The sequence below is a fragment of the Larus michahellis genome, chromosome 8, assembly GCF_964199755.1.
Source record: "Larus michahellis chromosome 8, bLarMic1.1, whole genome shotgun sequence".
NCBI lineage: Eukaryota > Metazoa > Chordata > Aves > Charadriiformes > Laridae > Larus > Larus michahellis.
This window is the reverse complement of record NC_133903.1, coordinates 10,234,320-10,258,571: the sequence shown is the minus strand read 5'-3', so window position 1 is coordinate 10,258,571 and position 24,252 is coordinate 10,234,320. Positions and strand designations below refer to the sequence as shown.

At 41.3% G+C, this 24,252-nt stretch overlaps 1 protein-coding gene across 4 annotated transcripts in view; it reads left to right on the top strand.

The window, feature by feature from the left end:
* The window catches only part of XYLT1 (xylosyltransferase 1), a 206,463-nt gene that overhangs the window by 94,737 nt on the left and 87,474 nt on the right, over nucleotides 1–24,252 (top strand). For 3 of the 4 annotated variants that reach the window (XM_074597976.1, XM_074597975.1, XM_074597977.1), the window contains one exon: nucleotides 4,889–5,420. In XM_074597976.1, coding sequence (XP_074454077.1) covers nucleotides 4,889–5,420 — 532 coding nt within the window. Of the gene's footprint in view, nucleotides 1–632; nucleotides 683–4,888; nucleotides 5,421–24,252 lie in introns of those variants that run through there. The other variant, XM_074597978.1, reaches the window with a different exon arrangement.

Here is a 24,252-nt window from a genome sequence, read left to right as displayed (position 1 = left end):
ATTGCAGAGCAAGTAAAACCCATCCTCCTGTAGCCAGCTGAAAAACCAGATGCGCTGCTTTTGTTTGTACCCCTGAACTTCACGAATGAACACAATTTATTGTCAGCAGCTGCTGCTGTGTTAAGCTCGGAGTGCCGAGCTTCATTCTCCCTGCACTGCAAACATGTGTATGCTCTGCTGTCACGTATGGATCCTATCTTGAAATCATTATGCCATAAAAATCACGCTTGGCTTTGGTGAAAGTTATTGTGAGAGAGAGATGCAGATGAAAGGTGAAGGGAGATTTCTGGGTTTGTGGCATTTAACACTTGCATCAACAGGTGTGGGATTGTGTGAGGATGGAATTTGACTGTCCAACTGGGGTATTTGTTACACATCCTTATTTTTCAATGTATATCTATAGCTCTGGGTTGGTACAGTTGTTCTGCAGACTGTGCTTTATTTTTAGGTCTTGCTGCTTCCAAAGAGATGTCTCTGCAGACGCCACATGTCCTTCATGGCGGGGAAGTTTTGTGGTGTTTGCTGTTCCTGCGGGCAGGGAAGAGTTACAGCTGAGATTAGTTTTGTGCCTGCCTTTGAAACATTTAAAATTCATTTGTCTTTTCAAATTCCAGCATGTAGACTTGGAGGAGCATTTCCCAGAGCGGGGCAAAGCCCTTGAAGGAGGAAAACATTTAAAGAGGTGAACCTTACACTAGTAAATATGCTGTTTACTTTGTTTTCTTTTCTCCTGAGGTTTCATCACGGCTTTCTACTGCTCTCTTCCAGTGCAGTACATCAGCCGGGTGGGAACATTCTACTTAAACACCCGGAGCTGCAGCCTCTGCCGGTCCCAGGGCAGCTGCGCAGCTTGACCGGCTGCTCATGGGCACAGGGGTGGTAGTACAGACAGCAAAGATCTGGACTGAAATATCACATAGGTATCAAGTCAGATGCCGTTTGAAATGGGAACGGGCCCAAACCTCATCCTTTGAGGCTTTGTCAAGCTACAGAGAGGTTTGGATGGGGCAGGAGGGCAGAGCATGGGGCAGGGCTGGGCACTCCTCGGGACATGGGAGGGTGTGTGCCTGTTGCTGTGGTTCAGGCCAATGGCTCGTTTGTGGGTAATAAGAATTACCATGAAAAACCAGCAACAGTGAACATCTCCTCTCCCTTCCCTTCCCCTTTATCAACATTCCATTTGCTGTATGGATTAGGATTTAATTTTTTTCTTTAAAGACAAAAATCGTTTAGCGAGAGTCAGACTGTGAGAGGGAGTGTTGCCAAGCTACGCAGAAATATCCTATCGCAGCATCACCTTTAGAGACCTTGGAAAGAGTTGAATGAAGAAGACAGATTTTTATTATTTCTTTTTTTCCCATCATTGCAGCTAGATATTTTGGCCCTAAGTTGCAGCATGGTGGGATGCTCCAGTTACCAATAAAAAGTACTTTGAACTGTATTAACAATGAAAACTGATGATAGGGATGTTTTGCATTAATGTGGGGTGGTGTCCCGGTAGCTGTCTCCACGCTGCTGTTGTTGAAACCCAACAAATGAAGTTCACGTTTGCTGTTTCATAGTTTCCTTTGTAATTTGCAACTTAACCAGTTGAAGTTTAAGGACTACTTATAAAGAATAGCTTAGGCTGTGTTTGGGGTATGAAATTTATATTACTAGAATTAGTAGTATCTTGGATGCTTCTTGTATTTAAGTTTTGTATAACTGGGGGACAAAATGGTTGAAAGAGACAGGAGAAAGCCCTGGGTGACCCACTGCAGTTATGGATTGCACCATCTGCGCAGATTTACCTCAACCCCTTTGTGTCTCACTTAGTTATTCTAATTTATACATCAAGAAAATTGCAACTCCAGATAGCTCTGTGTGTTCCTGCCTACGTTGGAGGGCTGGTACAATGTCCTGCTGTCAAAAAGGGAACAGTAAATATGTGTTAAAGGGTAATCGCAGTGTGTGTTCTGATTCTTTGTGGTCAGTGTAATTTAAATTAGGCGTATAGCTGTATATATATGCCATGCACACAGTCATATATGCACGTATATATATTCATATATATATGCACAGGAGTGCATGGCATCTTGCATTTAATTATTTGATGAGAGGAAATGAGCATAGAAGAAATGTGACAGCACAACAATTAAACTTTCTGAGCTATTTCACGTATACAAATCCAAGATCCAAGTGCATTAAAATAAAGCAAGTCAAAATATACAAGTGGCATAACTAAGCTGAGGTTTTGGAGTTGGCTGAACAACAAAGGGAACATGACAACTATCAAACATCTGAAGTCTCAAAGCAGTGGCACCTCAGTGGAGATGTTTTGGGTATGGTGTTAATAAGCTTTACGTTTGTCTTGCTCTATTTGCAGTTTGCTGCTGGGTTTAGAGCAGTCTTTTTCTTTGAAGATACATTGGAGATACAGGCTAAGTGGAGGGACCTCGTCTCTGAAAATAAGAGGTTTTCTTTTAGTTTGGTCATTCATGGGAATTGAGGGCTGTCTTGAAACTATTTTTTGTTTGTTTTGTTTTCTCTTGGGTGTCCAAAGAAGAGGAATGAAGCTGGAAAAGGGTCTACAGCACAAGTCTTAAGTGGAGTGGCTGAGGGAACTGGAGTTTTTCAGCCTGGAGAAAAGGAGGCCGAGGGGAGACCTTATCGCTCTCTACAACTCCCTGAAAGGAGGGTGTAGGGAGGTGGGGGTCGGTCTCTTCTTCCTAGTAACAAGCGATGGGACAAGAGGAAATGGCCTCAAGTTGCATCGGGGGAGGTTTAGATTGGATATTAGGAAAAATTTCTTCACTGAAAGGGTTATGAAATATTGGAACAGGCTCTGCCCACTCAAGTGGTTGAGTCGCCATCCCTGGAGGTATTTAAAAGAAGTGTAGATGTGGTGCTTAGGGGCATGGTTTAATGGTGGACTTGGTAGTGTTAGGTTTACGGTTGGACTGCATGATCTTATGGGTGTTTTGCAACCTAAATGATACTATGATTCTATAAAAAATGCTATCCCTTTTTTTTTTCTCCTTAAAAAATAAGAGAGGGAAAAAAATTTGATTTCATGTGTGCCCTTAGAAATTTGAAAGATAATTATTTTTTTAAAAAAGATACATTGTCTCCAAACTAGAAGTATTCTGTTTGAAAAACATTTGCATTTTAGTTTGGGGGGTTTTTTTAGTTGGTTTGTTGTTGTTTTTTTTCTTAAACTTCTCTGCATTCCTCCCTGTCTGACAGCTAAAGTTACTTGTGAGCTGGAGATATTCGTGGAGAGAGAATCACTTTAGTCACTCACAGAACCACATCTTCTAATGAATAAAATATTCAAATATTTCTCATTGCTGAGCTGCAGAGGTCAAAGTGATACTAACTCCCTGCGTGGCCTTGGATAAGTCATTATCTCCCTCTCCTTCCTCTGCAAAACCTGGCTGTTAAGTAGTTCCTTGCAGAAGAGGTGTGAGAAACAATTAGCTAATGCTAGTAAAATGTTTTGAATACAAAATGTGGTTCATAGGTGCTAAGAGTGGCTCCCATCAGTCATCATTAGCAGATGCTGTCATTTACCAGCCTCTGATTTTTAGGTCTTTCAGGAGTGGAAAGAAAACAGGAGAGACTCAAAGTCTATCAGTATTTATACTCCTGTCTTCAGATGTATTAATAACAGTTCCCCATTGATTTCATCTGCTACTGATCACTTTAATAAATGGCGATATTTCCTGTTCCACAGATCTAAAAGTTGTGTCCCCTACTAGCCTGAGGACTAGTTTCTGCAACTGGAGCAAAGGTAGCTCAACCTCACCCATCCCTGGCTATCAGACAGGTTCCCATTTGACACTAATATACACATATAAGTGCCTCTCAGTTTTGTTCTAGTCTGTTGCCTCTTTTCTAGAGCAGAGTGCCTTGTTCTTTATTGCTTCTAGGATACCTGGGATAATCCTCCTTGTTCATTGGTGTTAAAAACTTGCTCTGCTGTTGATGGGCTAGGACAAGTTCCTGTGGTAATAGGTGGAGGCAGGAGTGAAATCATGAAGAAAAGCATTATTCTGCATCAGACAAATAAATGACATGGTCTATTCCTTTTCCTTTATATGATATATTTTAAATGTTGGAACATTATGGTCTGTGTATTTATTGAAGCACGCCCAGCGTGGAGAAGAGGAATGTGGTTCTTGAGAGCTGACATCTGAGCTTGGCTCTGCCCTCCCGGGGAGCCTGAGCATCTGCAGCTGCTCCCCCTGGCACACAGTGCTTGTTGCTGCCACAGCTTCCCACCTGCGGCAAGGCGGCAACGCACCCCGTGGGAAACACTTCTCCACTTCTTATTATGTAGAAACTCAAAAAAAGCAGAATTTAGGAAGGGCTTGGTTTGTAGCAAAGTTACCTCACTGAAAGAAAGCTTGGGTTACAAAGTCATGTGGTGCTTTCTGCAGAGGAATGGGGCAGTTCCTGGGATACCAACCTGCGGTCATTAACACAAGGGGTGGAGGAAAGCATTGAAGGACCTGCTCTCGCTCCGTCGAAACCTGAGTTGGTTTTGCCATTGATCTCGCTCCATCGAAACCTGAGTTGGTTTTGCCATTGATTTTTAATGGTGTCAGGGTGAAGTCTCTGGTTAATAATTGCTCACAAACCTGTGTGAAACCTTCCTGCTCCATCTGAGATGGGGGTTGGACTCTGGCTTGGTGATGAAGGGAGTGCAGGTTGTGGTTGTCTGCACTGACTTGGGCAGCTCAGAGGCCTCTCTCAGCTCCATCTTTCTGTTATGAACCCTGACGTGGGGATTTTTTTGCAGTATGTTGGATTGTAATTGTTGTACGTTTCATGTAAGAAATGCTTGTAATGCATGGGATGTGACTATTTTTAGTAAGATGAGTATAATTTTTCTCCCCATTTATAGGATGGCTATTTTTCCCACCGACCGAAAGAGAAAATGCGAACAGACAGCAATAATGAAAATTCAGTCCCCAAGGACTTTGAAAATATTGATAACAGTAACTTTGCTCCCAGGACTCAGAGGCAAAAACACCAGTCTGAGCTGGTGAAAAAACCCCTTAGCAAGCAAAAGGAGCACTTGAGAAAGAAACTGGAAGAGGAGAAGATGAAGGAGAACTTGCTGCTGGGGAAGAACTCCAATGAGGTGGTGCAATTCAGTGATCACCCCAGAAAAAACAGCAGCAGCATCAGCAACAACAATTTCAAGGAGATTCATATGTCTCCCAAACAGCATCATTTAAAAAAAAATGGAAACAGCTCCCCTGAACTGAGATATGATCAGCCACCAAAGTGTGAGGTAACAGGCAAAGAGGCAATCTCAGCCATGTCCCGGGCTAAATCTAAGCAGTGTCGGCAGGAGATCGCAGACGTGTATTGTCAGCACAAGCATGGAAAGCTGATGCCGGAGAAGGTGACGCGTTTCTGTACGCTGGAGGGTAAGTTGGTAGATGGTGATGGAGAAATAACACGGTATCTCGGGGGAAGGATTCTATGTAATTGAAATGGCCTTCTGATGGCAAAAAAAATAGCTTTATTGCAGGAATGTATAAGGTACTTAGTGAAGATGAGGGGAGGGCTTGAGGATGTTTTAAACAGGGAGTTATATGGATGTCACAAGATCCTTGGTAGATTCCTATAGAATTTTTTTCATTTCCACCAGATTTTTATTACACTGTGTGATCTAGGTATTCAGCTCCTGTTTCTTTTACTTCTTAATGTACAGGCACAGAGAAGAGTAGTCAAAGTCTTGTTATTCTGTAGAGGAGTTGCGTGCTTTTTGGGGATCAGGGAACAGCCATGGTGAATTTTGCTGCCTTATGCTAGCCGATAAATGAGTGGTATTGCTGTTACGGCCCTATGGCCGTTTTTCTGGCACAGTGGAGTCCTAGCTAATAATCAGGACTGCTAAGCATTTTGATAACCCAGATAACTATCAGAAGTATAATAAAATTTCTAAAAGCATGGGAAAAAAATCCAAATTTGTCTCACTTCTATTTTTAATGTTCTTCAGTCAGCAAAAGTAATTTTCAAAATCACTGTCGTAGAGAGTCAGTTACTTCTGTTAGCCTAAGCCAAGCTTTGATTTGTTGCTTTTGGTTTCTCCGTGCAGTCAGATACATGAGGTATCTCGCAGCGTTCTGTTAGTTTGCATGTGTGAGGTGACCTTTTCCTACTTTTCAAGAAGAGTGCTTCATGTGCCACCGTTCATTTAGCCGTAAGCTTCCCATACAGTAAAGTGCTTTTTTTTTTTGCCTTTTTTTTTTTTTCTAAAGCATTGATCAGTTGATTGAAGTAGGTATTGGTCAAGGAACAGCATTATCCGGAGCAACACTTGTTTATACAGCAGTCCAAAGTCCCCATCCTGTAATTGACACTTCAGCCCATGCATGTAAGGATATGCCGATGTCATCGTCCAAGCTGAAAGGGCAGAGTGACTTTTACAAACAAGAGAATAGATCTTGCTTTGAGATGGTACCGTAAACATGGTCAGCCGTGGCCATTAGGGGATGTTTAGTTTCTTTCATTAGGAATATTTAGTTACATCCTCTAATCCCCATGGTTTATCTGTTTATTGCACCATCACAAAACAGTGGTTGCTATTGGGTGGTTTTGGGGTGGGAGGGAGGAGGATCCATGTTGCTGTTACCTAAATTAGGGGGCTGAACTCCCTGTACAGACAGTGGAAAAAAGGAGGTGCCCCAGAGAATGTTTCTAAACACGAGTATCGCTCTCTAATAGGAAGCTTAGGCTTTTAATTGAGATGATGCATATAACCAGGATGAACAGTGTGAGCACCCCATTTCCCACCCCAGTGCATTTGTGACTGTTTTGTTTTGGTTTTTACCATGTCTCTTTTGGTGTTTTTTTTTTATCCCTTTCTTATCTTGTGGTAATACTCAAAATCATTAAGCTGGGTGGGCAAACGTTGGAGATAAAGAATTAATGGAGCAGGCAGAAGACTTGGTGACTCCCTGGGAAGCAGGGAGAGGGACAGCAAAGGCAGCACAAGCAGAGGGGTAATAATTGAGAAAAACCAGGCATCAGTGAGCACCCCTGGGTGCCCCTGAGGGCCCATTGGGGTGCCACTGATGGAATCCACTCTCATAACCATGTCCTTGGTATCCTTCCCTCTTCTTCTCTAATGACAGGAGAGTCAGCTCTGGTCTGTGAGAAAGCTGATGGAGGTCAGCAACTTGCAGACACTGTCCTCCACTTTTTGGATCAAGCACATATCTTAGTAATGTCATCAATGCTATATACCTTGTGTAGGGTAAATGCGTCACATATACAAATATGCAAGTGATATCCTGGAGAGAGCTGGAAGATGCATTGTCATTAGTGTGAGTGCATGCTGCTGCTGTGCGCAATTTTGCACACACCTATGATTTCATTCGCTTCCTGGTAATCTGTCTCCCAGGGACGCAGGGTGACTTTCCAGGAGTTTTGAACAACTGCCAGTCTTAAAAACAGGCTTCTCAAGAAATATTTCTTGCTTCTTTTTTAAATACTGAATTTATCTCATATGCCCTTCAGTACCGTAGTCTTAGAACCAAGAACAGTACCACCTTTTACGCTTCAAGCCTTTCAGCGTATACGTGCATTGCACAGTGGTATAAATGCTTCTTTTGTAGTAGGACATAGGAAAACACCCAGGAAAACTGGCAGCTACAGAGATGACTAGAGAAATGGAAAAGTTGTCCAAATATGGGTTTATTGTAAAATGCACGTGGATTTAGTAACCACTAAGGTTATTAATGGTAACCTTACAAGGTATGGATATATACCACGTGAAAAAATTATGTGTAAAAAGACCGTGTCTACAATTTTTAGGTTTGCAGTGCTAGAGTTCCATTTAGATTTTTATTGTAGGCAGTAATGCTTGTTTAAAAAGAATAATTGAGGGATGTCTTAACTTAGACAGATGGATTCTCTTGGAAAAGGTTGACTTTTCTTTGCCTCAAGGTTATTTTGTCCTGCCCATGCTGACAGCTGAAGTTAAGCGCTTCAGCAGCCAGATTTCCTTGGCAGAAAATCTGGACATCCTGTGTTACACACAGGGTTGCTCTAGAGCAGATTTGGGAGCTTTGCTGTGGGGAAGTGATAAAGCAGCAGCATGCTGAATGGGACACGAGTTGCTTATGCAGGTGGTGTCAATGCACAAGCAGATTGGGATATCAGGCCTACGGCGGAGATCCAGACTTTGAAGTCACTTCTCAAATGTCTGAATACAGGACTATCAAGACAGACATGTAGGAACCCCAAAACTAAAGGTGCCCGGTGCCTACCAAGAAGGCCTTATACGTATATAACTTGGTAGGTCCCTTAAATTTTATGGCCCTGTTAAAGATAAGTTGACTGACTCTGTGTTGTGGTCTCAGATCTCTCCTCCCCACTACAGAACATAAACACTGCTGCTGTTCACTCACAGACTGGCTCCATCCCTCATCAAAGGTGTCTTCATCAACTCCAGAGGTCCTTTAAAGGAGTTGAACTTGGTTAGGAAATGTTTGTGAGGACATCACCTTTTGGGAATATATGACACCCTGTTGTTAGGATCGCTTGCAGGGGGAGGTCTGGGTAGAGGTCTTGCCACCTAATGCATCAAAAAAAGCTATATGCTGTTTGTCAGCAAAAGTCAGACGGACCGGGGACTGGGGTCTATGTATTCAGCATGTGAGTGCTATTCCTTTCAGTTTGGTTTGAAAAAAGTTTTCCTGTCTGTTTTCAGTGGAGCTGTGAAGTATAAATATTTATGCATTGCAGCAGCACATTCATCCATTATCCCAACATATAAACGTGTTCCCAGTGCTGTGGTTTCCATTGAGATGTCATCCAGCATTTAATCCCCTTGGATCCTGTCTCAGCTGATCAAAAGCACAAAGTTGCTAAGTGTAGCTATCAATCATGGACATGACTCCATCCAGCTGGATTGTTGTAAATGTTAAGTGATACGTTCACTTGAGCGGTTATCAACAGGAACGGGATCTTACAAGCTGTTTCTTTTTTCTTTTAAGTATTTTATTGTTTCCAAAGGCAACAGGCAAAGGAAGTTTAATATAACTATCTTCAGTGTATAAAAGAAAGGATCATTAAAACCAAGAGCATCATGTTTACTACCTGTTTGACATGGAGGCGTTATTTCCATGAGAATAAGAGGACACAGGCTGCAGTCCCTCTAAGGACATCTCAGAGAGACAACACTGCTGATGCAGCAAAACGGGACGTGGCAACTTTACCTGTTGCCTGACTTACAGAGCGTGAGAAGTGGCATTTCCCAACAAGCCAGTCCTGAAAACAGGGTACAAACACTATGGGATAGGGAATTGGTGTCAAGGGCTGTAGGTGCAGCCTTATCCAAAGTCATGGCTAAGATCAAGGCAACAGGAAGCTTGCAACTCACTCTTCACTCAGAAGGGAATTGGAGTTGGTAGAAGTGTGTTTTGAGAGGAAATGCAGTCAGTGAAGGTAAGAGGGGAAAGGTAGGTTCAGCACAAGGTTAGATGAGCAAAGGGCAAATCCAGTCCTGTGCAGGCTGGGGAAAGGGTACAGGGAGACATGATACAGAGATCAGCAACCCATGGACAACGTGGCAGACTTTTTCCTTGCTGGGGCCATCTCCAGCCTGATCCTATACAGGCCAGACTAGAGACACTTATACTCCTGGTGTGCCAGACTCACTTCTGCCCACCAAAGCTGTTGCTGGACCTGGACCAGCTGCCTCCTTTACTTGTGCATCATCGTACATGGCCCTCCTCCTGTGCAGAGGTTCTGGGAAGAAGCAGAAGTTTCAATGCAAATTCTTGGCTCTAAAATAAGCCTCATTCTGTACATAGATAAATTCTTCTTTGACATAATACAAGTGACCTGATCTGTGACACGTTTCCCCCAGCAGAATCCCTTATTACCATTGGCAGGAGTACAGTTTATAATGGCCACTGTGACCCTGGCTGCTGAGATTGCTGCCCAGATTATTGGGCAGCAATGCGATTACAATTCCACAACTCCACATTTCAACATGCATATTAAATTTGTGACTTCTACTTGCAGCCTTCCTTCTGCAATGAAAAAAGTCCAGCTTTTGACCCACTGGCTGGATTCAGTCCCCGAATTCTCTGTTTTTCACTTTCACGTGGATTGTGGTAGTTTGTAGCCTGGAATCCCTTGCCTTGCAAGTTCGCTGGATATGCAGCATGGTTCCTCCTTAGTCATTGGCACACCCGGTTCCTTAAGTCATCGCAGGCATGGTGCCAAGTGGTATCTGCATCAGTCCTCCTCTGGGCCAGCTTCTCTAGGCTGCCATATTCCCAGGGGAGACTCTGGCCTAATCTTTATCATTAATTACCCAACTGGGTTTATGCTTGACCCAGATTTATGGCCCTAGATAGACCAAAAGTATGTAACAGGTTTTTTTAAGGGGTGTTTTCTAAGATGTAGCTCTAGCAAAAGAAAAGTCCCTAGAAAAGCAGAGAGCCACAAGTGAGCCTGATTTATTTCCCCTTGGCTCTTCTGTTGTCTTTTCTTAGTTTATAAATCAAACAGGTTTTCTGCTACCTTCATCCCTGTGGGGTAAACCCAACTCATAAATAAAGTAAAAAAATAATCAAGCTACCCTCATTCCACATCATTCATCAGCACTGAAAGAGTTCTTTGCAGATTAGACCACTTTCTCCCTGGTTGCTTATTGATAATGCTGCTCTAGCGCACTGAAGCAAGAGCTTTCAGTTTCTTACAGGCTGTTTAGATGAAATTTTTCCATTTCATTTTAGAAAACACAGCTTTCTTTTTTCAAACTGTGAGAAATGGGCTCTAGAGCTCTGTTTACTGAATAATATGCACAGGTAATAGCAATCTGCATGTCTATAATGTTTTTGTCTGACAACTTCAAAGCGCACAACAGAAGGAGGTATGATTTGCAGGAAGGGAGAGGATAAGCCACTAAGATGCCAAATACTTATGGGGTGGAGTGGAGCAGTTCTTCAAGGCATGGAAACGAGAGCATCCTCGATATAATTTTAAAAGAATGGGAGCTGTAACTAAGCCAATACAGAATTTCATCTGCTCAATATGCATGCACACAGTGACATATAAACATATGACTTTATTTAGCTTTCACATTTTTGGCAATGCATTTTTGGACTCACTGGGTTTGATCTAAAGATATTGAACCTCAAATTTGTCTCTTTCTTCTGGTTTCAGAATTCCAAATGACATTGACTGCTGCTGCTTTTCTGTATGTTTAATCTGTTAGTGTGACGAAATTACTGTGGTGAGCTATACACGGTTTAAGGAGCATGTAAGAGCCACTGCACGTGCAGCCCAGACAGCAGTTTAATTTGCTGCACCACAGATGACTCTGGTTGCAATAAATTTACTGTGAGTAGACTAATTGCAAAATAACTCTAATTGAGTAGTTATCAGTGAACAACATCCTGTGGAACAAAACTGCTTACAATTAATAGCATTTAAGCCATACGCTGGTATTCTGCAGAACACTAAGATGTAATTACACTGTGTACAGAGATTGTGTTCTGTTCTGGAAACTATGTTTCCAGCACTTCTTTCATTATAAAGGGCCGTTTCGAGATTTAGTATTTGCATTTTAGGCGAAATGAGTTTATGAAATAAGTGGTGTGTCTCTCCTCTCCCCTTATATGTGTAAAGCAGAACCAGTTCTAATAAAATCAGTGAAGCTGTGGCAGGAAGAATGTATGTTACCAGTGATTCTCAGATTAATTTTTATGGCCACATAGACAAGTTTGGGTAGTTAAAATTAGGATGTAAGTAATGAAAAGAGACTTGGTTGTTTTGGCTGAAGATGGAACCTACCTCATTGTATGGATGAGGTCTGGGGTATATAATTTATGTGATGAAAATGCATGTAGATGCTAGGACCCAAAGTGCACGTAAGCCCCTGTCACCAGGCTGGATGTGCAGGCAGGTGTCCCACCGTAGGGCTGCCTGCGTTGCTCTTGGGTGAGCAGTGCACTCTGGTCAATTGAGGGGAGTGATGAGGCAGCCTTGATGTAAGAGCTGCCAAAATGCTTCCCCCTGCTCACAGATGAGTTTTTCCCCCGGCAGAGGGACAAATGAACGAATTATCCTCAGAAACTGTATCTAACCAGCGGGTCAGAAACTGGACAAGTTTCTTTGCAGAAGGAAGATCTGTGTACACCTTGTAAGAGAGCTGGAATTGTTAGAAATGTCCTTGTGGCATCCCAGAACAGGTTGACATTGTTTTGGCACCTCCCTACATCTCTGGGGACAGCTGCAGTGTAGGAGACTGGTGTTTCTCAGTCACTGCAGAGCTGAAGGATTCTTCTCCCAAAAATGAGACCGTTATCAGCGCGGGCTAGTGCTGTTGGTGCTGTCTTGGGCAGTTTCAGCTTTGGATTTAGAAGAAATTCAGTGAGAGGAAAACTGTGTAGGGTGTCTGTGCCAATTAATCCTTTCATTTATGTACAGATAATTCCTGTCTAGATGATCTGCAAGTTTAGAAGTGGGAGAATGAAATCAGAGTACTGTTCCTCTGTTATTTTCCACATGATGCTACTGTCTGATCACCTGTGGATCCGGCTGCAGAGTTGGTCCCTGACAGGCCAGGGTAGCAGACTTGCAGAGAAGTGTCTTGACAAATGGCATCTAAAGCAAGTGCCGAAAGCAATGCATGACACAAGGAATGGAGGGCAAAAGGGTTGGAAAATTTATGGTCAGCAGCCCTAGTTCTCACCAACTCTCTGTTTTGGAAAATTATATCGTTTTATGGAGCATTAAAGGGGGAGCATGGGCAAGCGTGGGAGAGGATAATGGCTAAGTCTGTGCTTGCTGCAAACCTCTTGGGAAGAGAGCACGACAGTAGCAGAAGCTTAGTGAATATTTTGATAAAGATTACTGTGTGTAGAGAGATGGAAGAAAAGTACTTAAGTGATCACTAATGCTTGCCAGGGATCCGGAAATGTGTGGACAGAGCGTTAGGGAGAGAGTCAAATACAACTATGGCTAGAGAAAAGTATTGGTACAATGGTATGACCTGGGAGGGGGGAACAAAAAAAAAAAAGACAAACAAAACCCCAAACCCAAAAGAAACCCACCTCCCCCTGTAGCGGGAAAACCTGAGCCATCTGGCATTCATGGTTTTTTTTCCATATAAAATAGGTGTTGGACTTCTGGAGTGGACTCATTACAGTGATTTTAGTAGACAGAACTTTAAGAGGAAACACGGCTTCTAATTATTTTTATTCAATGTTAAGCAAGTAGCTGTGCGATGTAAATGCACAGTAGTACTGAACTGAGCTTGAGTTAAGGTTGCATAGGCAGCCTCAATGTTATATTCTTTCCTAATTTGACTTTGCAACCATAACAAAACTGTGTTAGTGTGTCATTGTTACGTACTAATTGTAAGCAGGCAACAATAACTTCCAGATTTGCCTAAAACGTCACCAAGGACACAAGGAGATTGCTGGGGCTGACTCGCTAGAAATTCAGTTTTGCCTTTCTAACCATTGCACTTCTCTGAGTACCATTACTTAGCAAAGTAATACTCTGTTTTCACAGGAATCTACAGCTGGTGAACTGTTGTTTTCAGAATGGGGAAGTGTCATGTCCCAAAAATCCCACATTAGCTGCGGCTCGAGGTTGCCACACTTTGGTTTTAAGTCAGTGGCACTGACTGTATTACTTTTAAAAATAATTGGAGGGAAAAGTCTTGACAATTTCCTCCTCCTGAGCTAGGGCAAAGAATTTTCCTCTTTTGCGGGTTCTTGAAAACAAATGCTTTAACTATTCACAGAGTTTGTTACAGGATTAAGTATATGGTTAAAGGGAATGCACCGCTTTTCAGGCAGGTTTTTGAAAGGTTACATTTATTTGATATATTTCAGGAATTGCTGGGCTTCGAGACCAGTGGCTGTTTTGTCATGTCTTTCCTTGGAAATGAGGAAGAGTTGTTTAAGGGATCTACTGTCAATTAAAATGCCAACAGTCTAGGCATGAAGCCAATCTTACAGGACATTAATGCCATTTTAAGGCTTCAAACCACAATTTAGTTGTTTCTGTTGCAAAAATTTCTGATGCAGAAGGTAGTTTTAAAACATCTGTCTTTTTTCTCCTTAGGTAATCATGACTTCTATAGAAATGTGAATGACAAGAATCTGTAGCTGAGCAACCTTGGAAAAGATTTTGAAATTGCTCAATGTATATTTAGTCTTCCAAATAAATGCTCATCTTTGATAGTTTGAGAGCACGTTAGAAGTGAATAGCTCTGATTCCTTACTCACACTATTTTAATATCCATGATATGTCAGTGATTTATCATCTAGTTGTGTCAAAGAAGTTATTCCTGATTGGCACCTTTGTAAGGAATAACAGAGTACTCCCAACTCCCAGTATCTTCTGCTGTCACTATCAGGCTTTGTTGAATGCACATTAAACTCTGTAGTATTCTATTTACAGTGTTACTATAAAATAAGATACTGGTTTTAAAGTCCTGTCCCTATGGAAAGGTTCATGGCAAAAGTCCATTATTTTCCTTCTCTAGTTTTCTCATCATCCCCCAGGGAGGCCCAAGAATTTTTCAGTCCTTTCTCCTAGAGCTTGCTGTAGCTGAGTTATCACTACCATCTCTTGTGGTTGGTGCATACCCATCTGTCATCTTCCAGTGGATGTCACTGTAAGAATGGTGTGAGATTTAACCCAAAAACCATAATTATGCTGCAGGAAAATCATTATTAACTGAAACTCTGCAGTTTATTGAAAATAATTCGAATAGTGATTGTATGTGCTTTCAAATTGTGAAATTCGTAGGATTTGTTCTGCAGGACTTAATTGCTTGTTGCCTTTTAAAACAGGATTTCTCTGTATAGCTATTCTCCTGATAAAACAAGTCTTCTATGGGCAGCACTGCCGGAAGGGCATTGGCCATACTCCAGTGGCTGCATTCCCTGCTGCACCACCTTCTCTTATGCTGCTGCAACTTTTCTGGGTGTTAAAAGTTTTGAAGAAAGGCCCTTCTAGCTCCTAACGATGTGCTTTGTCTAGACTGAGGAGAGTGGGTGCATTTAGGTTGTCAGTGGGTGGTATATATTAGGCTTGTCAGAAAGCATATGAAGGCTTGGTTCAGACATGGGTTCAAGTTTCCTATTCATCATTACTGTATATATGCTGACTGTGTTTTGGAGGGACCATGTTGTTCTCCACAGGCGGTGATATTCAGCGAAAACTTCAACTTCACATATTTTTCTTAACAGCAGTATGGATGCTGCCTTTGGGTTATACCAGGAGTTTAGAAAAAACGCCTGCATCCTCATGAATCAAAAGCTTTTATTTAGACACCGCTCTCCCTACCTTGCGTTATTTCCTGAGGAATCACTAGCGTGGCAAATGAAGATTCTTGTAAGAGGACATCCTTCTGACCTCTGCCATGCTGATGGTTTGTGGGCCAGCTTTGTGAATTTGAATGTGAAATCTTTATGATACCATAAAGATATCACATCATCTTTGCGTGGATCAGCTTGAAGAGCTCATCTAGAGAGCTCCTCTCCCACTTTCTTGCTAATTCCTCTGGCTTGCATTTGGCTACTTCAGTGACCAGTTGTCCTTGAGGTGTGATAGTCTGCAACAGTTGTAGGTCTTGTCAGGGAGCACCACAGAAGAAAAGCTGTCTGTTGAAAGGATCTTTTTCTACAAATCTTGTTGGAAACTTCGCTACTCAACCAAAGTTCAAGGCAGCTCTTCATGTAACTAGAATATAATTGCTTGTATCGTTCTCTTTGTGCAAGGTGATTGCTTCTCTTTTGTGGAGACTTTCTGGCCCAAACTAATGGTGAAGTGTTTTCTTGAAGCCTTGATTCATTTGTGTAACTCATTAAAAGTTGTAAGTGAAACACTTCACTGGTGAGAATGCACCTTTGCTTGTGACCAACTGTAAATAGCAGCTTAAGCAGTCTTGCTGCTTACTCACCTGTGGTTTTAATTGGAAATGAAGGTTTCCATCCAGTCAATGGATATGACCATGCAGTGGAGTATTTTAAACCATGCTCCTTTTAGACTGAAAGCGGTGTGTTACTGTGCTGCGTAATGTTGTTGAGCTTTACAATAGCATGACTGAACAGAACCATACATTTTCATTTCTCCATCTATTTGTGGGCTGTGATTCATTCTGGGCAATTTACTGAGTAGTGGGGAGGAAAAGGGAATTTTAAAAGAGGAATTGACTGCAATATATGTTTTACCCCTTTGTACTTTCTCTTTTGTATGGGACCTAGGTGTAGGTGCTCTGAAAAAATTCACTAATATATCTGTAAGTTTCTGAACAGGTTTGAGGATCTATCCCAAAGTCATTCTCTCGGAGGAAAAAGTCACATTCTTTGGTTGCTTATTCGAAAGCATTGTAAGAAATATACTCCCTTACAGAAGAGAATCCAGCCGGGCTCCGTTACCCACCTTGACAGAGTAAGCAAATGGCTAATGAGAGGTATGACTGAGATTAATTGTGAATAAGACTTCTACAGAACACACACTGCCTTTGCCAAGCCACAGCAGAGGGACGCTACGTGGAGCTGATGTGTTTTCGTAAATAATTCCACTGTTTTCTGCCAGGAGGTGATGACGAATGCAAGCTTCCCATTAACTATTAAAAGCAAAGTGGGATAGAGGTTTAACTGATGTATATTGTGCTATCTTTGATGACCTCACTTAAATCATGTCTTATTTCAGCAACTTTATTTAGTAGCCTTTATCGGTACGCCTTAAAATGTCTCTATGCACTTCTGATCCCGTAATTTTAAGATCACCAAAGAAAAGTAAGGTGGTTTTGTTCCTACAGGAGCAAGCAAAGACCAAGAAGAGAAAAGAAGTATTCACGGCTGGGGATTCTTGGCTTACCAGACAATGGAAGTGTATGGTTCAAAGCAGAGCACATAGATCCAGTATTTTGGGAATAAGAACAGTTTTGTGGCAGTTCTGATTCTGAAAATATTCTACTAGTGGATCCCTGAAAAGCAAATGGGAAAATCACTTCTGTCAGGCTCCCGAGGAATACTACAAGGAGGCTTCAGACATCTCTGGTATTCTTCACCTAGTTAGCAAAAAGGGAGTCTATTCAAAATGGTCCATTTGTGGATCTTCTTATGAGAAATCCCATTAGTTTCAGCTCCATCATTTACAATGAAAAGGCTGCAGTTAACACACAAGTTCACACATTTTAATTTCTCTTCATAATTCTGGCCATTTGGCATAATTTGCCAAACATGCAGACAGGATAATCTTTGGGTTTTTATGTTTGCTTTCTATTGCTGCAGACTGTAAAAATTTAGAAAAGAAAAAATTAGGAAAGAGTGATATTAGAGAGCCCCAGTGGAAGCTTGAAATGGCTCAGAGAGTTATACTGGAATTCATCCAAGCAGAAGTCTCATTTAGAACAATAAGGAAAAAAATGTTGTCCCTATGATGAAAGAATATTTTTCAAAGTATTTGTTATATTATCATGGGGGGATGTGATTACTCAGAAAAACCAGTGGAGAGCTCCCAACTAAGGAGTGACAGCAAGAATATGCTCCATTATGCCATATCATGAAACAACTATATAAGCACAAACTAGAAGGTAAGCCCTAGACTAGCACTACGGAAACTTGGGTTTCATTCCTTGATGTGTCACAGCCTTGTTGGGACATCTCAAACAGCTCATGCCACATACAGAGCAGGGATAACAAGTGTTTAAATCCATTGCTAATATATGCAGAGGAAAAATGGTGCGTGGTGGTATTGTTCTTAGTTTGCTATTTAAGTGAATTTTAAATCCTGTTTATCAAGAGACTTGGAAATAATTTTGTTGCAAAATAATAACAACTTTTTGTGAGTCCCCTAAGGGAGTTTGCTGAACAAAAGTATCTTCAAGGAGGAAAATGGTAACCGAGTTTCTCTGATGTCACGTCATTTAAGTGCTAAAATCTGTAGTTCTGTCCCTGAAAAACTCTGGTGTTTTGCTGGGGGCATGAGGGCAGGCAGGAGAGCAGTCCAGCTGTAGGTCCAGTCTGATTTACTGTAACTTCAACGAATTTGTTAACACATCACTGGCAGCAGTTCTCCAGCTTTGTACCATGGTGATGCACAAATGTGAAATCAGAGGAAAAGTTTTCTGCCATTTCCCCTCCAGTTTTATCTGTTTGGCTCAGCAGCTTTGACTTGGTACAGGAACTTGTGTGTGGTGGCTGCTGGTTTATGGCTACTGTAAGAAGTGTCAGTTGTAAAGTGTATCAATTGATTGTTTCTGCTTTGGAGACCTGGGAAAAGCACGTGTCGTGATTTAACCCCAGCCAGCAACTGGGACCACAGAGCCACTCGCTCACTCCCCCTAGTTGGGATGAAGGAGAGAATCAGGAGTAAAAGTGAGGAAAAAAAACCTCATGGGTTGAGATAAAGACAGCTGCATGCAAGCAAATCAAAACAAGCAATTCATTCACTGCTTCCCATCGGCAGGCAGGTGTTTGGCATCTCCAGGAAAGCAGGGGTCCAACACACATAATGGTTACTTGGAAAGATAAATGCCAACATTCTGAATGTCCCCCTGCTTCCTTCTTTTTCCCCCAGCTTTATATACTGAGCATGACATCACGTGGTATGGAATATCCCTTTGGACAGTTGGGGTCAGCTGTCCCGGCTGTGTCTCCTCAGCCCACTTGCTGGCGGGGCGGTGCGAGGAGCAGAAAAGGCCTTGAGGGCTTAGCAACAACCGAAACCATTAGTCCACTATCAACATTATTGCCATCCCAAATGCAAAACATAGCCCCACACCGGCTGCTAGCAAGAAAGTCAAGTCTATCGGAGCTGAAACTGTGACAGCACAACAGTAACTTTCTCTCTTAATTTGGTAGCTATTAGCATGTCTGATACTTTTGCACGAAAGCAAATCCATTCCCTTTGTTTCAGGGTGGCTAGGAAGGGAACTGTGTTTTTAATTATCATATATTTCAAAGACTGCCCAGTGCTGTATTAGTTTCCACAGTAAATTTCTGAAGGTAAAGTGACAAAACAGTAATTTTTCATTATGAATCAGCTATCCATGAAAGATTTGATTTAGGTCAGAATTTATTACCCTATGGAACTGAAGCTAATATTTAACATAGTGTCAGCTATCTTGATATTAGAGAATTTTAATGGCTACGCAATTTTATTCAATGATGAAGTTATTTCAGTTGTGTAGTATATGTCTAGGCAATTTGATGTACAGAGCCTTGAGACGAAAATTGGATAAACATAGAAAATGGTGATTGATTGGTAGAAGGTTGCAATAATGTCTGCCTTGATATACCTTTTATTGTTAAATTATTTATCTAATGCAATCTCCTGCACTTTTAGGAGTCTTTAAGTTGGCATTAAATCGATGTTAAAATCTTCAGTCAGAAAGGCCTCATAACTCAAACTGATAAATATCTTCTAACATATCAGGAGGAATAATGATCCATCTTAATATCTGAAAGTAGGAAAGATATTATTCTTTCTATTTGCTATGAATCCCTGTAGAAGGACTGAGCCATAAACTGGACAAATTAAGATTAGAAGACAGAAAGAAATATTAGAAAGAAAAAGTATAGTGGTAGTTTGTCTGGGGAGTTGAAAGCAAATTCTGCTTGCTTTGAAAGATGAATGAAAATTTTCACCAGGACTGAGCAGAATAGGGTGAGTTGACATTCACGTGCTGGCTGTCCTCAGAGGGCACACACAAAGCCTTCCAGAGGTCTGCAGGATGGCTCATGCCTGGAGGCGAAGAGAAGGGCCACAATTTCTTTGTCTGCCAAGGCACACTGAGCATCTACTCCAGACGACTAAGCCTCCCTTTGGCTGCTTTGTGCTCAGGTTATAGAAGGTACATGGTGGATCAGTGGAATAGAAACGTGTGGCCTTGGAAGAGCTGGAAACAAAACCACAGGATGGCATTTGGATTTGTCCCTCAGAGCTAGTGGACTACTGATCCCATGCAAATGGTCATCGAAACAGCCCACGTACTGGGGAGCCTTGGTGCATTACGCTCTGCCCTACATGTCCTCTCACATATGTTCTCTTGCCTAGAGTTTGCCGAAATACAGATTAATAATTTTGTATTGCATTGTTCAGAAGACAGTATAGATAGTTGTTTTTTTTTCTCGTCTGTGAAGGGTTATATGGCGAGGACCTTGATTATTTATCTAGAAGACAGATAACTAGGATCAGTTAGGCATAGCTGAAGCTGCTCTTTTGCTATCTGTGTACCGGTTTAAACACTAGAAAGAAATAATAAGCACAGTCAATAGGCAAAAAAAACTTAAATAAAATCCTCATTCAGATGGCAACTAAACCTAGTGAAAAGTGAATGGGAAGTGCAAGTTCCTTTCCACCTAAAAGGCGGCGATACTGTTGAACACTAATGCTGGAATTTTCTTTGACTAGTAGGAGACTTTTTATTTTTTGAGGCGGAGATGGAAAAGATTATCCTATGGATAAATGGGATCTACAGATGAGTTTTCATCTTCAAGCATTACAAATTTATTTCAACCTATATCTAAAACTGTCCAGCTGCAGTAGCACAAAGCTGCCCTCAATAAACCTTCAAAACTTCCTGAGTTTGTCCAGAATTCAAGCAGAATGTGAAAACCTTGCATCATCCCTGAATAATACATTTCAAAGCTGATGAAACATATTTCATCATTGGCATAAATCTGCAGTAGAAGTAATTGTGATTTGACAACTTTCTTTTCATTATCTTAGTTGAGAACTGAAAATGGTAATTGTTAGCTGGCCTAAATTGGCGTAGCTTCATTTGGATGAAGCGGTGAACCTAACCGACACTGCAGCTTTTTTAAAATGCCATCATCATCCTTTCCACCAGCATTTGCCTATGCTGAGGCAAAACACGGAAAATCCTACATTTCTTCAGGTTAATTGCATTAAGCTAGACTGGAAATTGTGCAATACTACACGGTAGGCATTTAGCATCCCTAAAACTTCAAGCTTCAAAGAGCAGTTTCCCCAGCAGTTCAGGCTCCCTACCTGGGCTTGTTTATTGCTTTGAACACGCAGACATACTTTTATGATGCATAATCATCCACAAAGAAATTCAACTGTTATTTAAAATGCTCTGTTGGGAAGGCTCAGTAGTTGTTAATTAATAATGCATCAGTAAAGCAACAAAAAGGCAGGTAAAGATGCAGTTAGAAATATTGGCTGGGTCTCTGCTGCCTTCAAAATTGTGTTTATGTGTTGTTTCCCCAGGGTTAGCTATTGGTGCGTGTTGTTGACTCTGGGTTCTCCTCTTTGTACTCTAGGCACTTTCTTTAGAAAATACTGACTGATGCATGAATATGTCCATAATTAAAAGTAAATCAAAATGTGTGTTAGCATGCTGGTGTGGGTTAAGAGGTATAAACTGACATGATTTCCCTGCCAGAAGCCCGTCATGGGTTCATGAGAAGAGAATGCAAAAATACTCAGTAACTTTGAAACGCAGAAAATGTAAGACTTAAGTATAAAAAGGAAAAAAAACAAAACCAAACCACCAAAATTTGCTTTGAACTGGTGTTATATATTGCTAAAGAGAATTAGCAATTGAAGTGTGTACTAACTAGAAAGGCTTACAGATGCCAGTGTTGCCACGTTATTACAGTGCCGGTGAGGATCAACACAGTGAAAGTCAGCGCAAACCTGGGATAAGTGGGGTTAGAGTTAGACCAAGTGAATGCTGCTCTTTTTGAAGAAAAAGGATGAACTATTTGGAGATTTCCTATACCCACTGCTGGCTCAGAGTCAAGCTCTATTTAGCAATATTCGGTTCACATTTTACTTTCATGCTGATTACCGCATTTGTAATGCGTCCTATTTTTGTGTGGTAATTGGTAATCTGGAAAATTTACTTGGTGTGCAAGATTTAATATTAATTCCTGCTGTCATGCTGACAATGAATTAACTTTTTGGACTCTATCATATGTTCTCAGCAGGCACATATGTAATTAAAATGAGCACACATTGGGTTTCATATTAACTCTCAAATCACCTTTGGCAAAAGGTCTCTATGTTCTTTTGGGATTATGCAGTAGGACAATGTAATTATAGTGTCAGGTGTAATTGTTATTTTTAAATACTTCTTCATTTAACATAATATTAACCCTTTCCATACTAGCTGCTTTTTGGATTTAGAAAGTGATTTTGTCCTAATAAAAAGGTTGCCAGCAAATGGATGTTTTATTTCAGATGTTGTCTTCAACTCTGTGAAAGTTGTCCCATTGAACGGTAAGCATTTGGTGTCATAAGACATTGAATTAGTTTACATAAAGTGTCATTCCAGAAATGAGAAGTGTTTTTACACTAAGGAAAAGACTTACTGTGACAGTAAGGTCAGGGTGGTAAGCAAACTGCTTTTTCTTTTTACTTTACCCATTCTAAAATAAAATTCTGAAGTATTCTAAAAGATTTCCTTCAGAGGAAATTTCTTGAAGTACTGCCTGAGAGGTGTGTTGTCTCTGGGTTTCTTCTTTTCATGCTGAACTACGCTGGTAACATTAAAAACTTCTTTCAGTTGATGATAAGCAGTACTATTAAATTGGATATGAACATAAAAAGGGAAGGGCTTGTTTAGCGTGACTTAAACTAGAATAATTAAGTAGTAACCTGTCTTTGATAGGAAATATAATGCTTTCTTCTTAACCTTTAGTATTAGATTGTTTCCAATAAGCAGTTATTTTGCACAGTCCCTGAGCAGGCAGCGCAGCTGTGCGCTGCAGTTTGTGTTAGAGACAAGCAGGCTGGCACTGGATGTTTTGAAGTAAATGCGTGTTGGCATCTGGAGAACGCTCCTGGTCGTATGGCTTAGTTTTAGGTGGTCCTGCGAGGACCAGGCGCTTGGACTTGATGATCCTTTTAGGTCACTTCCAACTCTAGATATTCTATGATTCTAGAATGTGAATAAGTCTGTAAGGCTTTTTTCTAGCTCTAGAAATAAATACTCAAAATGATTAAAGACGAAGACAGCATGTTTTAAAGCAAAGTTACAGCAACAGCAGCTGAGTTGTAAAAGGAGGCATGGGCAGAATCCATTAAGGAATCATGACTTTGCCTGGGGAAAAAATAAGTTATATACCATTAAAAATTCTTTTGATCATCCTCAGCAGGCTACTTTGGCCCGTATTTTTGATGGTATTAATCAGATCTACAGTCTTCCGGACTTCAAGTGAGCGTGGCAGGACCCAGGTGCTCAGATTGGTAGGGAGCAGTTTTCCGGAGGGAGGCGTCGCTGAGGCAGATGGAGAAGGAGCTTCAAAAAGGACTCTGTTCTAGTGGGGCCAGGGGATGGGTTCTGCCCTGTCGGCCTCACAGAGGAAAGGGAGAGAGTGAGAAGTGGGTGTGTGTACGGATAAACAGTTCACCTTCTAGCAGTGCTGTCTGTGGAACTAATATGAAGAGATTTTTTGTCATTCTTTTAATGTCAAGATAAAGATATTGGAAAAGAAACTATATTTGAAGGAAATTGCAGCTCAGTTGTATTTGATTCTTTTATCTAGAATGGGGGATTGTTAAAGAAGCTCAAAGTTAATCTGCATTTATATAGATCAAGAATTGTTCAGAGCTGGAACATGAGCAAACTGAGCAGAATTTGGTTCAGACATGCTAATTCTCTTTCGATACTAATTGTACACTGTCGATTCTCCATTGATTTCAGATGGGTGACTCCTGCTGCATAGCAGGAGGTGGACTGAAATGAATTCAGCAGATGAACTGAAAAGAGTTACGTTGCTGCTACTCATTAACTAACTCCTTGCCTTAAAAAGTAGTATCTATCCTTAGCTACAGTTCTCCTGAGTCGCCGGTGCTGCAATTCAGTACCTTTCTGTACTTGAGGTGCTAGCATTACAATGCTTACTGATCCTGCCCTTGCAGAGAGTGAAGTATGTAACTATTTTTGCAACAAACCTGTTGGGGCTTTTTCCCTGTCTCTCTTCCCTCCACCTCCTCATCCTCCTCTTCCTGAGGTTCCTCAAAGTATTAATATGAGGAGGACTGGCTTAACCTACCCTACGTGCTGATTTAGTTGCTGTCACTCAGGTGCTCAGCGTCGGAGGGCTGTGGAGCACTTGCTCTTCAGTCCAGGAGTCTGCAGTTAATGGCAAGCTTTAACCAGCTGACAGCCAGGGAGTCTTTCAGTTGTTCCTGCTACGCTCTGCCAATATTTCTTATTTTCCCTGGTCTCTTTTTTTTAAATAAACATGTCATTTTACAATCTGTGAGATGTTTTTTGTTTCACACTTT